Below are 14,676 nucleotides of genomic sequence, written 5' to 3' on the forward strand. Positions count from 1 at the left end.
ACTAGAACACAAATGAGAAGGTACATGTGTATTATAGGAAGTTTAATCATCCTAGAAATAAGAGAGAAACAAAATGGACTGATTAGAAGGTCAGAACCCTTTTCAACTCACTTGAAAATCCAAGGAAAGAAGAAGCGTTACCTCATCTGCATTTCTGGGTTTGTATCGCAAAGCACCAAATTTGAGGAATTTTTTTTTTTATTTTATCTAGATTCTAAAAAAGCAAGTTCTTATCTAGAAGTGTGTGTGTATATACATTATTTTATCAATTTTTAAAACATTGTCTTAGATGTATCCAGCTGCCTACAAATCACCTTGTTTCTAAGGTAGCTCTACTTATCTACTTGCCTATGAAGAAACTTCATATGCTTCTAAAACAGAGGCACCTTCCTCTCTTCACCCAACCTACTGCTCATAAGATCCTGAAAAAGGAAAGACATCTCAAAATCCTAGAGATTTAAAATAGCTCTCAGAATTATATTTAATTGTTTAGAGGTAATTATAGTAACTGTACATTTGTATTCAATCAAATATTACTGAGCCTTTTCATTCAAGCAAGCAGCAAGGCCATTTTATCTGCTTCAACTCCAGGAGTAGAGCAGACAAGAGAGTAAGTCAAGTCTAGGAATGACTTTGCTATTTGATAATCTGTCTTTCCCAGTAATGGCAGACAACCTCCCCAGTTCCACCACGACACTACAACCCAAACACACTGCTCATAGTTGTGTGAGAGCAGCACTTGGCAAGCTGTTTAAACTCCCCCTCAGACACAAATTTACTACAAGAACTCTTGTTTTCATAATCAGGAATCTCTTGCACCTCATACATTCAGACCCACCACCAAATGTGTTATATATGTACGCACTAAACACTTAGTTACATATACTAAACAAGTTCCTGTAGTCACAGCCAGACACATCTACTGCTTCTGCATAAAGACCACCACATGTTCCTCTGTATGTGAATACAAGCACAGTGCCAACATCACTATGATAGAAATGGGCTTAGAAAAGAAAGGTTTTGAGAACTGGGCTAAGATAGAATTCAAAAAGTGGTATATTGCTGGGGTATCCCTTGTTCCCCATGGCCTCCCCCAACTCCAGAGGAAACAGCTGAGAGGATATTGAACATACTGCTGATCTAGGTCATTGCCAGACTTTCCTCAGAACAATCACTATGTTTTGTGAAATGCAGAATGATGCATCAAACCCAGCACACCTCCAGGAGATCAGGACTGAGAAAAAAGCTTAACAATCTGTAAACTACTTACCAAAGGCAGTCTCTCCTTGTTCAAGTTCTTGTTTCAGTCTGGTGTAATCATCTTTAATTCTCTCTAATTTTCGTGTATTTCTGGCACTCAGAACCAACAGTTCACTGAGAAGTCCTTCCAGTCCCTCCTTCTCAGATGTTAGTGATCTTATTTCTTCGGCAAGATCCTTCGCAGTGCCAAAATTACTTCCTGCATATTTTGTGGGGGCAGGGGGAAGAAAGAGGAAAAAGACAATGAAGCAGACACTTGCAACATCAGTAGCTTACATAGCAATCCTGGGAAATTAGGCAATTATACTTCCCAACAGCAACTGAAAGACCGACTGGAGGAAAAAAAGAAAAACTGCTTTGCAAGCATCCACTTCACTAATATTACAATAGTAACAATTGTAGCTGATTTAACCTTACACACACATAAATGGTATTTTCTTTAATTATTGATACAATTTACATGTTTTCAGGAAACCTGTTCGTACGCGTTCACACTTCAAATAATGTTACACTGTAATTCATTGATCATTGCAGTGTTATCTATCAGACCATTTTCTTCTTTTGGAGGACCCCTCAATTCACAGTACATTTGAAATAGAGGCTGTCAACCTGCTGGACCGTGAAGTATTTAATCCCTGAACAAAGCAGCCCTGTGCTGGTTTTTGTAACAAGCACCAAAGGTTGTTTATGAATGACACATTGCATTTCTTAAATGGCCTCCACCTCAAGCAAAGATCATCGGGAGATGCTCTTCTCAGAGAATATATCCAGAAGTCACAACTCTCCACTTCTGGCTCTCCCTGAAGCATGAACTGTCATGGACAGGCAGAATGCCTCAGCAGCACCAGCTCATGCTGTTCTGGAGTTTTTAAAAATGTTTGGTTCCTTTGGACAGGGATCCAAGTAAAAAGTTCAACTCCCGAGTGGTTTAGAGTGTAGCCTAGTAACATTCATCCACTTAACCGTTCTGAAAACCATTTTTATAAGCAGCTGGAGAGGAATGTTTCCTTACGTCACAAAGAAGTCCTCCATAATAAACATTAAATGACAGTGAGATACTCAACCATTAAATTACTTTTAAATAGCAGTAGAGTAACTATTAAAATGCTACATTTACATAGCTGTACCAAAATCCTTTCAATGATTGAGATAGTTGGCTGGGGGGAAAAAAAACCAAACCAACAAATACACAAAAAACCCCCAAACCCACCCCCACACTTCAATCTAAAGAACTCTTGACAAAAATAATTTCCATATAGAATTGCCCAATAAAGAAGATCTCTAGCATAAGACTTAAACTCTGATAACATCCTAAATTAGCAAAAATTTGGTGATATGATCTAATAAGCAAAGGTACCTAGTAAGTAAAGGCACTTAGAAAATTTAGCCTTGAACCAAATATTAACATAAAACACATCCAGTCACACAAATGTCTTGTCAGCTTCTGAAGTATGTGTAATGACTTTAGACGTCTGAAATCACTTTCTAATACCACCAGCATTATTCAGATGTAATGGTTTGGTTTTGGTTTTGTTTCAGCAATATAACAAACAGTTGCTTAGACACAAGAGATCATTTAAAAGTTTATTTTCATAAATCAAACAATCAAATCCACATCAGAATAACCTAAATTATGGCAAATTAAAAAATTATGGCAAATAAAAAAAACCAGCAAAGACTCTGTTGCAAACTCAAGCGGCTGTACAAGGGCAGGTGTGACAAAGGGAGGCTGCACTTACCAAAATACTTTGCTAAAAACTTCAGCAAATAAGTCAGGTTTAAAGACTGAACATTGCTAAGTGTGGTAGTCTTTCTTTGCATTTGGTTTTTTGGTGGTTTTTTTTAGTCCCAAGGCTATAGTAGTTTCATTCAACTTCTTCCTCTTTTAAAGCTGACATTTTCTTGTTTCTTTTTAACAGGTCAAAAGTGCTTCATTTCTAATTCCCTGTTAAAATCCTATTTGCCACTTCTGTCTTACAAAGAATTATACAATTAAATAATTACAAACATACTTTAAAAATCATAGGCTCTTATGGCTTATCAGTGCTTTACTGGGAAACAACAGCACAAATTTTATTACCTTAATTTATCATGTTTCCAAATGGGCAAAACAAAGCAGCAAGATAAGCAATACAAAATCACTGGAAAAATGGCAAATATTCAGATGCTTCTAAGGCAACAAGACTTGAGTCCACCTTTATTCACCTGAACTCATCCCAAGCATCAAAGCACAAGAGCCTTAATAAAACATGAAGGTGAGAAAATCTTCATTAGAATTTGGAGCCTGCTGTTAAATTTCAGAGGACAGCATGGAGAAAGGTATGATATTGCATATGAAAGTTTTATATATACTGAATGGATCTGAATTCCCAGAGGAGAAGTTTACATCAAAACTGAGGCTATAAGGAAATGGCATCAGATACACACCCAAAAGCCAAAAAGACACCCTACCTGATGCAGCTTCCCATGACAGCAAAATGTCTGAAAGTCTGCAGTGAAAATTCAGAAGAGCATATGAAAACTCAGGCATCACAAGTACCATTATCAGTGAGCTCTGACCTCAATCACAGCAAGCAAAGTAACTGCTTTCTAAATGCCATAAAAAAGTTGATTTTAAAATTAATATATAATCCATAGCTGCCAGCATTGAAAAACACCCTCCTAGGTTGTTTTATCGTTGTTGTTGTTGTTTTGTTGTGGGATTTTTTTTTTGTTGAGACAACATCACATTGGATGCCATACAAACATTCTGAAGATGTATGTCAAGATATTTTATTCTGCTAAAACCCTCAAATATTAAAATTCTTCCTTTTGATCAAATAATTATTTTGCCTAAGTGAATACAATAACTGTTACTTTGTCAACTACTTGGAGCTATGTTTTACAGAGTGTTCTAGTTGGCTGATATTAGTTAAGTCAGTCTAACTCTTCCCACAAAACTCAAAAATCATGCAGCCAATAGGACTGCTCGCTCAGAAAATCTGTATAGAGAAAACAAAGCTAAGGAGTTAATAGTCTAAGAGCAAACCTGAGATTCTGGTCTAAACCACGGCATGAGACAGAGATTCTATGAAGGGGATTGAAGAGCAAGATGCCACTTTTCCCATCTTCCCTCCTGTCTTGCAGTGATGCTCGCTAGAGATGTGCAATTTTAGCCCCTGCATACGTGTTTACATAACCATACTGGGTGCAAACTGGTGCAGCAAGCTTGCAGTATCCAGTGCTCTGAACAGGTAACGTGCTTGCAGTGCACTGTCATAAGGAACTGAGTATGTACACTTCACTTTGAGGGACTGAACATTACCATTATCTCAAAAGACAGCAACAAAACAAGTTAAATCTTCCTCCTTAATCTCACCCTCTGGGGCTCTCTCCTCCCATGCATCCTTCATTCTCTACAGAAAGCGACATCAGGTAAGCTCCAGTGGCTTGATGTGAATGCCAAAAATACCAGCCAAATCAAGCACAACAACCCACACTGGAAAAACAGTAAAAATAAAAAAAAATGCCCAGGCAGAAAACAGCCCTATAATTGCTTTTACTTAGTGCAAACATGAGTATATTTCCCTTATTTCCTCTCTTCCTAAAATTTTCCTTGTATGGCTACAGCTAAATAGTACTCTGCACATCAAATATATATAGAGAGATAGAGATATATAGATATAGATATATGGAGAGAGAGAAAGAGAGATAGTTACATGCCACAAACTCATGCTCATTATAACAGCTTACTGTCAGATTTTACTGTATTGGGCAGATTGCTGCCCATTTAATAGCCTTGAAGTAAAATATCATTATTTTGATACCATTTGCCAGCAACAAATTGACTAAAAATATGGTTTGAAATGCATCCGATTTTGCAAAAAACAAGAAATACATTATTAATTAAACTTATTTAATATCTCCCCCTTCACAATATAAGATAAAGTTAAGGGTCCACAAATGTTTTACTCACACTTTTTCCTCATATTTATGGCAGAATTTACATACAACCATAGTTACCATTATTTATACTTGAAGCAGAGAGAGAAGTCTCACCCCACTGAAAACATGTTCATTGTAGTACAGACAAAGGAGTAATTTTTTCATTAATAATAAAGCATATCTATTGGACACTAGCTTAAATGTAGCAAAGAGTAGACTGGTCATTCTTCATCATTATCTATAAATTAATTCTTCATATACTAACAGCACTACCTTTAATAATTCATAAGAAAGTGAAAATTTACATTTTAGCTTAGGGCATTTTCCACCATAGTATTTATCAACGGCACTGGAATTCAAGGCTGAAAATCTTCCACCCTATGATTAATGAGGAGACAAAGTGATTTCAACACCACAAAAGAAATTGAAGAAAATAAATATCATTCACCTACTCACAAAGGAAAGGGAAAAAGCTAAAGACATGACAGAAATGTAAGATTCTGGAAGCACTGCCAGTGTGTTTGCACCTCTGAAAAAATAAACTGCAAATGAGGGACAGTCTACCATCTCCTGAAACATTTTACAAAAATCCAGCATATTTGAATTGCAATTATTGTTTTTAAGCAATAACACATGTCAATGCTTTTACGAAGCATAACACAACTGAATGATTGATGTGATCCTGGAAGGTAATTGCCATCTAGAAGAAGGTGAGAGACCCCACAGACATACAGTTGGAGGAGCAATTCTCAGTCACAGAGAGCCTCTTGTACCCAGACTGAATCAGTCACCACAGAACAACCCAGAAATAAAAATTAAAAAAAAAGAAAGGGGTGGGGGAGAGGGGGAAAGTGCAAATAAATAAACCCAAAAGTAATAACATTTCAAATCAGTAGTAACAATGGAAAGAGGGACATCTCTGTCCCCTTCCACAAGTGTTTTCTCTCATCCCCTCCAGAACACAGCACAGCATTTCTACAGGGTGATAGAACCTTTCCTTCACAACTCTCACATCTAATATGTCTCCTTTGAGCACAAAATCACAGAAAAGGAACTGCCAAAAAGATAACTTGACCTTCTCTCCTGCTCCAGGGATAGCTGCTTGGGTAAGAGAAGCGTAAGAGAGTAAGTTGTTTCATGACTGACTTCTCAGATAGCCGCTTGGGTAAGAGAAGTGTAAGAGAGTAAGTTGTTTCATGACTGACTTCTCCAACAGAAGAAAAGATTTTCTGCTGTCTGGTCACATATTATGCTGGGACTTCAGCTACAATGAATTACTCTCGAAGTTCACTGAAAGCCAGTAACATCCAGAAGTCTGACTTGAAAATGAGATTAAAAAGACAAACAGCATAATGTCCTGGTTTCAGCTGGGATAGAGTTAATTTTCTTTTTAGTGGCTGGTACAGTGCTTCGTTTTGGATTTAGGCAGAGAATAATGTTGATAACACACTGATGTTTTTAGTTGTTGCTGAGCAGTTCTTAGCCTAGAATCAAAGACTCCTCAGTTTCCCATGCTCTGCAAGCAAGTACACCAGAAGCTGGGAGGGAGCACGGCCAGGACAGCTGATCCGAACTGGACAAAGGGATATTCCACACCACAGAACATCATACTCAGCAAATAAACTGGGGGGAGTTGGCTGGCAGGGACTAATCACTGCCTGGAAACAGGCTGGGCACTGGTCTGTGGATGGTAAGCACCACTTCATTGGTATTATGCATCACTTGCCTGTCTTGGGCTTTATGCCTCTCTCACTCTTGTCTTCATTACCATCATTATTGCTGTTATTTTTAACATTAGTATTACTATATTTTGTTTCAGTTATTAAACTGTTCTTATCTCAACCCACAAGTTTTACTTTTTTTTCACAAGTCTCCTCCCCACTGTAAGCAGAGAGATTGTCCACATAGTACTTAACTGCTGGCTGGGGACCAACAACAAACAGAGCTGTCTGAAGTCTGAGGGACCATTTGAGAGTTGGTTTGGGGGACGCACTAGCATTACTTTTTAAATGAGTTAACAGGCATGCCAAAAAGTACACTGCTTGCACCAAAACATGGGGACAAATTTTATTCCATGGAGTATAAAGTGAGGCTTGTGGGAAGACATGACCATACATGGCACTGAATGCTGGAACCAGACACTGCAGTCATGAAGCTGAATTAATCTCAATATGCCTCTGATCCATCAACCCAGACTGCTGCTGGAATCAGGAAAAGTGTGGAACCAGCTATGTCATCTGACAAGATGCAGACCTGTGCTGGACTCCAATTCATCAAAAAACTGAGCCTTCATGAGAAGGCACAAAGAGGCATTGTTATTTTTGCCTCTAAGACTAGGCAAGTTCTGCAACCACTACTAAACAACAGTTCTCAGAAACAGAAAAGATAAAAAAAACCAGGAACACCACTACCTTCCAGTGAAAGACAAATTAAGAGCTGTATGTGGCATGTCTGGGGAAGGACTCGATATCTTACCAAGAACTATGTGTCCATTCATATTTCTGCATGAAATGACAGACCACAGCACGAAAACAAGGCATCCACATTAACATAAACCACAGATGGATGGCGGAAAATGTCCTTCCGCCTGCACTGGCATCTTCCAGCCTGATGGCGCTGTCCCCTCTCTAACATACGCATTCCCAACAGGAATACTTAGTACCAAAGCTGGAAAGCTCGGGGCTCTTTTTGTTACAGTTGGATCCATGCTGAACTTGCCCTCAATAAGCATCAAAGAGCAGCCAAAGAGGCAACAGCCCTAACATTAAGCTTTGTGAAATATGCTATCTAGTATTTATGTCATGTTATTTCTAAAACCATGCTTTTACATTGACATAAGGAAAAAAAAAGTCTTATTGTACTGCTGAAAATCATCCCACAATATCATTTCCAAGCAGCTCCCACTTGCCAGTACTTAATGAAACAGAGATAATGATATTTATAGGATCATGACATATGATCTCTAACTGGTATAGACAGTTTTAAGATCAATTTTTTTTTTTAAGCTACATGTCACCTCACTCTAACTCCTGTGTTGGGATCTAATTTGTGTTTGCAAAGACAGAAGGAAAGTTAATGACATGCATCTCATGGATAACTACATGATAAACACAGTATTTCATTCATGCCTGCTTAGCTTCCCATTAAGCCACTTTCTGGCTATCCAGTCCCATGCTAATATGCATTCTTGAGAGGAAAAAAAGTTCTCAAAGAGCCTATGAAAACACTGTAAAATGTACCTCAATAAACCTCTTTTATTCAAATATAGGAAACAGACAAAACAGGACTAAAAATTCATTTTAGTTTGCATCCTTCCTCCTATTCCAAAATTATTTTCTCACTAAGGAAAAACCAGAAACACACGATTTCTTATTATTTCCTCTTGTGTAAAACAGCTCAAAATACAACAATAAGATTCAATAATATTTCTACAGTTGTGTTCACACTTGCTTAAACACCATCCTACTTGAATTTTCTTACCAGCTTCCAATTATTTCATCTGAAATTTATTCCCTAGAAAAATTTCATGCTAAATTGTCACATAATGCTGAAAAAAAGAACAGAGTATCACGTACTGTCATGTTCTTCCTATAACTGACTGCAAAATTTTATAAGCATGTTAAGAGCCACTGTAAGAAGCAGCTGTTAGAAAAATCACATGCAGGTTTCTAAGCACTGACATTAAGGTGTTTTTTGTAATTAAAAAAAGACCTACCAGATGCTAAACTATAATAGTTCATTGATGAGAATTTACAAATGTGCATATCAACAGTAACACCTCATGGCATCAGGAGTACTTGTTACCTATAATTACCTAAAGCTACTGACTTAAAAACTGGAAAAATACAGGATCCTACTAATTATCTTCGGAGAAAAATTCTGGGCTAGCATCTCCAGAGTATTAATTATTAGTTATTTGTCCCAACAGGCCAATCAGAAGTAAGTGAGGTGCTGATATAAACTTTCTGAATTATAACTGTTGATAGAAATACCTCTTGAATGCGTAAGTATGGGCTTATTTTCTTTTTCCTATACAAAAGCTCACTGGAATTTAATTTTATTTATTTTATGGCCTTCAATAATCCAAATATTCACAAATTTTTTTTTTTCTCTTCCAAATTTAATTTTATACTTCTTCCCAGAATGAAATAATAGGAAGGAGAGGCATTTATATACATAGTATTGTCTCTTGCATCTTTACAGTATCATTTATCATACAGCCTTAAAATCCAAGGTGCTGTATTGACAGCACTAACAGAACTGTTATGCTTACACTGTATTTATTGTGGTATTTTCCTCTAAAAATAATATCAACTATATTCTTACATTTTTTGGTGCAAATACATCAGTATTTTAAATCAATGTATTTGTATTAGAAAGTACAGTCCATATAGCAAATTAATGTTGTCTGAAGCTGTCAAGATAGCCATTAAAGGCTGAGGTATATATCACGCCTTCCAAGTCATCACATCATTAAGTCACCACATATGAGCTCTGAAAGCTAATTTTCACTTAATAACTCTATTCTTTAGCTCATCTAATCTAACTTTTGGGATACAGTCACCTTTTCGTTTTGACACTGTTCCAAAGTCACTTAACTCTTTCTGCTTCCTCAAAAATGCTACTTTAATCAAAAATGATGTGACATCTGTATAGAGAAAAACAGTTGTTCTCAGTATGCATTAGTAATGTTTTTAAAGACATTGTCTGAATGAATTATGTAACTGCTACATAAAAAGAAGTAACAGACATTTAACCCTGACTGGTGTTTCGAGATTAAATGAAAACCTCTGACTTATGAGCAGTAAAATTTATTATTACTGCATATTTACATATGGACACTATAATTCCTTCTGAATACCATACTGTTCCAAGAGTGTCCTTAAATAATTGCATATTACCCAACTGAATATTCTTCCAACTTCTAACAATTGAATAATTATCCAGGCTGTTCAATAACATTGTTCAATAACATTGCTGAGAGATCAGGAAATATGTACATAAAGAGTCTTGCTTAAATCTTAGCCAGTACTTAGAAGGTTAAAACATGCTTCTTAACTATGCCTTCCTTAAGAGGTGCCTTTCATTTACTCCTAACACAGGAATACAGAGAAACTAGAGTAATTCAGCCTCCTCCATTATCCACTGTTCATTGGTTTTGCCTTATTAAGTAAAAAAAAAAAACCAAAAAAACAACCAAACCCCACCACTATTTTTATCTCTTCCTTCCTCTTTCTTCTTCTGCATTTATCAAATTTTTTCTTCCTGACTTGCTTCTCTGCTAGCTAGCCGCAATTCGCTCCACATCCTGGCTTTTCTGATTTTATTCACTGCATGCTCTAAGACTATTCCTGGTGTTTTCAGTTTTTTTTTTTTTTTTCTTTTTTACTTACAGGTCGTCAGAGAAATAATTTTCTTTTTATTCTTATATATAGAGGACACAGGGGAGATATAACTTTGCATTTTACATAAATAAGCTCCATCTCCCCTGTGTCCTCTATATATAACTTTGCATTTTACATAAATAAGCTCCATCACATTGACTAAGTGTATCAGTATCTTACAATGAGGTAAAGAAATTACAGTATCCACTCTAACCAAATTACCTTTCGTCCTTGATTTTCAACCATGCTATGTAGAATTCTGCCTTAGTAACAAATTAGGATTGTACCATTCACAGTCATTAAAATTCCCTGAAGCAAGAGTGAAAAAAGAAACAGTGCTTCTTATCAGTACGAAGAAATTGCACTGATACTTCTTAAAAAGCATAGAAAGGCAGTCAAAGAATTGTAAAAACAGTTTATAGAAAGAGCAGCATTAAATTGCCTTTGGAATTCATTCCTGAAACAAGCAACCTCTTTTAAGAGCTAACAAGTATGAAATACTGTTATGAATGTTTTGGAAACGGTCCTCAAGTTGTCATTCACTCTCTCCAAGTGTCAGACTGCAATACAGCTTTTCTGGCCAACTGCTTCCTACATGCAGTTGCAGGTCCAGTTTATGGGCTGCTTTGTTCTCAAGCCATAAAACCCCATTTCTGAAAGTGAGAAAATTACCTACATTTACACAGCCTATGAGTAGAGAAGGATGATTGCCTGGTTTACCTCTTAGAGGTGGAGAGAGAAATAAAGAGGATTTCCATTTAAAAAACGCATTGTGAGAAGTAAGGAAACTGAGCGTGCCCAGCACCAATACAAGATCTGGGCTTTAATTTCCTTTAGGACTTTGCTCAAACCTGACATCATCCACTTCTGGCAAACAAAACATGACACTGCAGAAGGTGTCATTTTAAAATAATTTGTATGTGCAATACAGATTCTTGCATATAATTGAAAAGATAAATCACATATGGAGAGCTACATCTCATCTTGACATGTATCAAAAACCCTTTAGCCTTTCTTTACTTGGTGTAACACTGGAAAACTCCTTGTACTCTAGCCCTCATTCCCTTCTACTCAGCTTCCTCTCTGAGGGCAGGTGTCTAGCAGAGAGACACCTAGCGAAATACTTGCAAACCATTTGCTGAATTAGAAAACCCACCTCTTCCAACTTAAGAGAAAGAACTGAGATCTGCCTTTTCTCCTTGGTGAACAGTGCAGCAATCCCAAGCAAGTACCATGTAAGGCTGTTATGTATCAGACTCTGTAATCACATTTCAGTGTTTTACTGGTTGTAAATAACATGCATGAGTGCTCCAAGGATGAAATTGCTCTTTCGCTGCTAGCGTTAGTTGTTTAATGATCTGAACAGCAGAAGCTGCCAATTATTGTATTCCATTTTAAAGTGTCATTTAAAGCCACACTTGTAATTATGATACCTTAGCTATAAATTTATAACTTAGCTAGAGAGCTCTAAGAATGTAACTCAGAGTCCTGGAACAGCTATTGATGATTATATATCAATTTCACCTACGGAAAAATACCATGTGTTTTGCATGTTTACTGCCTACCACACAGCTTCAGACTTTTGCCAGGAGTTCCAAACTGTAGAGAGGGATCTGAAGTACCTTACACAAGGCATGGCATAGCCCTGTTGTGCTGGGCTGGCCACAACTTCAAGGGATCTACATAAGCACATGAACAACTTTTCCTAGCAAGTCTGTTACGAAGAGGTCAACAACTGCTATAATACACTCCTTAAGAATGTTAGTCCTTCTCATCACTAAAAACTTACCTGAAACAGCCAGCATTTTGGCTTCGAGTAGAGCTGGTAGTTGAGTCTCAATATCACTCACTTTCCTCCTCAAAGTACTGCAGAGTTTCTGACTCATGCAAACCTAAAGTGAGGCAGACAGCCATGATAGAAAATTTATTAATGTAAAAGTATAAGGCAGTTCAAATGGGGCTTCAAATGTTCTTGGTTTACAGACATGACATAACATCCTGAAGCAAGGTAAAAAAGCTTAATAAAAAGTGATGTCTTCACAGAAACACCCAACATGAATCAAAATTTCCAGGCTGTGCTGCACATTCTATTATTAAAACAAGGAATGGTATTAGCATTAGCTACCTGCATGAGAGAGGACATGTTTTACACCTAGATACTGAGGCTGCACACAGAAGAAAGGCCATCTCACAAATTCTGTACAATTTCAGTATTAATAATCATGCTTGAAGTGGAGCATAAGTAAACCAGTATTTGGAGATTAAAATGCCATAAGATACCATGCGCACTGACTTTTATACAAAATACACCGTGCTCTGCATTTTAACTGAAAAAAAAAAAAAAAAGGCAAAGCAGCCTTATTTTTTTGCACAGGCAATAACTAAGGCTATACCAGCTTGATATTGTACTTTGTTTCACAGTCAGGACACACAGAGGACTAGGGTTCAGGTTTCTGATTTTCCCTTGCTCTCTTTTTTATCTTTTTAACTGGAGGTCCTTCAGCAATCAATCAGCTTTGGTATTGAAAACATGGAGAGAGAAAAGAGAAAACAAAATATAAAGGAAATTCAGCTGTTTCTGTACCTTACACTTCAGTGTACACTGCCACTTCAGAAGGAGCTTATGCAGCATGCAAAATTTATACAAGCCCCACATATTCAAAAATGTTGACATTTACTCCATATTGCATCATTTGGGAAGGAAAGGAAAACGAACAAACAAAAACCCTTCACTGAACTAAGGCAAATCCCTTGTTCTGGAGGCAGATGTCAAACACTTAAAATTGTAGCTGACACTTAAGAAAACATTGCATTCATTGGAACCAAAGGTAAAGCAATAATCAAGATAGGCACAGGCCAGTTCTGAAATGATATGATGTGAAAGGAAATCTCCAGAGAGAAGTTCCCCTGCCTTCCTTCCATTTTTCCCTCCTCAAAAACAAATGCCATGCTTGTTAACAGAGGCACAGTTATCAGTTCACTTTTTAAGAGCAAAATTTTATAGTTCTAATGGTTTATCTGTTTGTACAATTAAATTATAATAATTCATATATGACAATAGCTTTAATAACACCTTCTTCCTTTACTGAGACTATCTGTTAACTACAAATGGGTCATATTTTTTTCTTGAGTCAACAGAACTATCCTCCAAGCAGTAACTGTTACTTCTAAAGACTTCAGAGTCATCCTATTAATTTAAAAACACATATCGCTTCTGCACCTCCTTTAATTTTTAAATACCCAGATATCTCACTTGGTTTCAGTACACCCTTATAAGTGACTCACCAGCTAATTCAGTTAAAACGTTTTTAAAACCCCAAACCTGTCAGAGGTGAATAAACGTGCCTAAAAAACCCAAAGGCCATGTCTGTAGCCCATCTCTAAAATAAATCTGAAAGTTTTTAATGACTTCTTTCCAAGCAGTACTCTCTCTTTAGGGGCACTAAATGGCTCAGTGAATTGCAATTAGATGGGGAATCTTTCAGCTCCAGGAAAACTGCATGAATATATCCCATGCTGATAGTAACTTAAAGTCATTATCACTAGACAGCTGTTTGGCAATTATGCAAAATAAGCTGGGATGTTTAATCAGTTTCTAGTGAGCACTGTCCACTTTGTAAGCCCTACTGTCAGAACAAAGCTTGCTGGCACTCTTTATTGATGGACCAAATGCAGGTACCAGAGGCAGAAAGGCAGTCCCTCCAACTCAGAGATGATTCTTCTGGAACATGAGATAAGTAGGTTGCCGGGCCTCTGCTTGTATCTATGTCACATGTATTCTGTAGATAAATGAACATTAATCTTCAGACCTATCATATGGCATAGTACAACAAAACTAAATGAGCAAGTGGGAAGGACAAAGTAACATCCCCTAAACTAACGGCACTGCTTCTACATTACATCAGGTCCACTCTACAAGCTCCAATTCCTTTCATTTTTTCTAATTATTTTATCTTCATAACAGATACCATTATTCATGACAGTAGCTTATTCAGCCACAAAGGAAAGGTTATATCTTAGCTAACAAGGATGGTGAACACTCACAGAGCCAGTGTCCTTGGCTTCCAGCAAACACCATCCTCCTCTAACCAGCCTGACTGCAGAGGGC

At 37.1% G+C, this 14,676-nt stretch overlaps 1 protein-coding gene across 2 annotated transcripts in view; it reads right to left on the minus strand.

Annotated features, from left to right (window-relative positions):
- Positions 1-14,676, minus strand: part of DISC1 (disrupted in schizophrenia 1) — a 173,725-nt gene that overhangs the window by 98,693 nt on the left and 60,356 nt on the right. For both annotated transcript variants that reach the window (XR_001865580.1, XM_017745360.1), the window contains exons 7-8: positions 12,358-12,460; positions 1,271-1,459 (exon numbers count right to left, since the gene is read on the minus strand). Coding sequence is in view for 1 of the 2 variants with exons in the window: in XM_017745360.1 (XP_017600849.1) it covers positions 1,271-1,459; positions 12,358-12,460 (292 nt within the window). In the remaining variant the exon portion in view is untranslated. The remainder of the gene's footprint in view (positions 1-1,270; positions 1,460-12,357; positions 12,461-14,676) is intronic.

This window comes from Corvus brachyrhynchos, unplaced genomic scaffold (genome assembly GCF_000691975.1).
Source record: "Corvus brachyrhynchos isolate BGI_N302 unplaced genomic scaffold, ASM69197v1 scaffold70, whole genome shotgun sequence".
Taxonomy (NCBI): Eukaryota; Metazoa; Chordata; class Aves; order Passeriformes; family Corvidae; genus Corvus; species Corvus brachyrhynchos.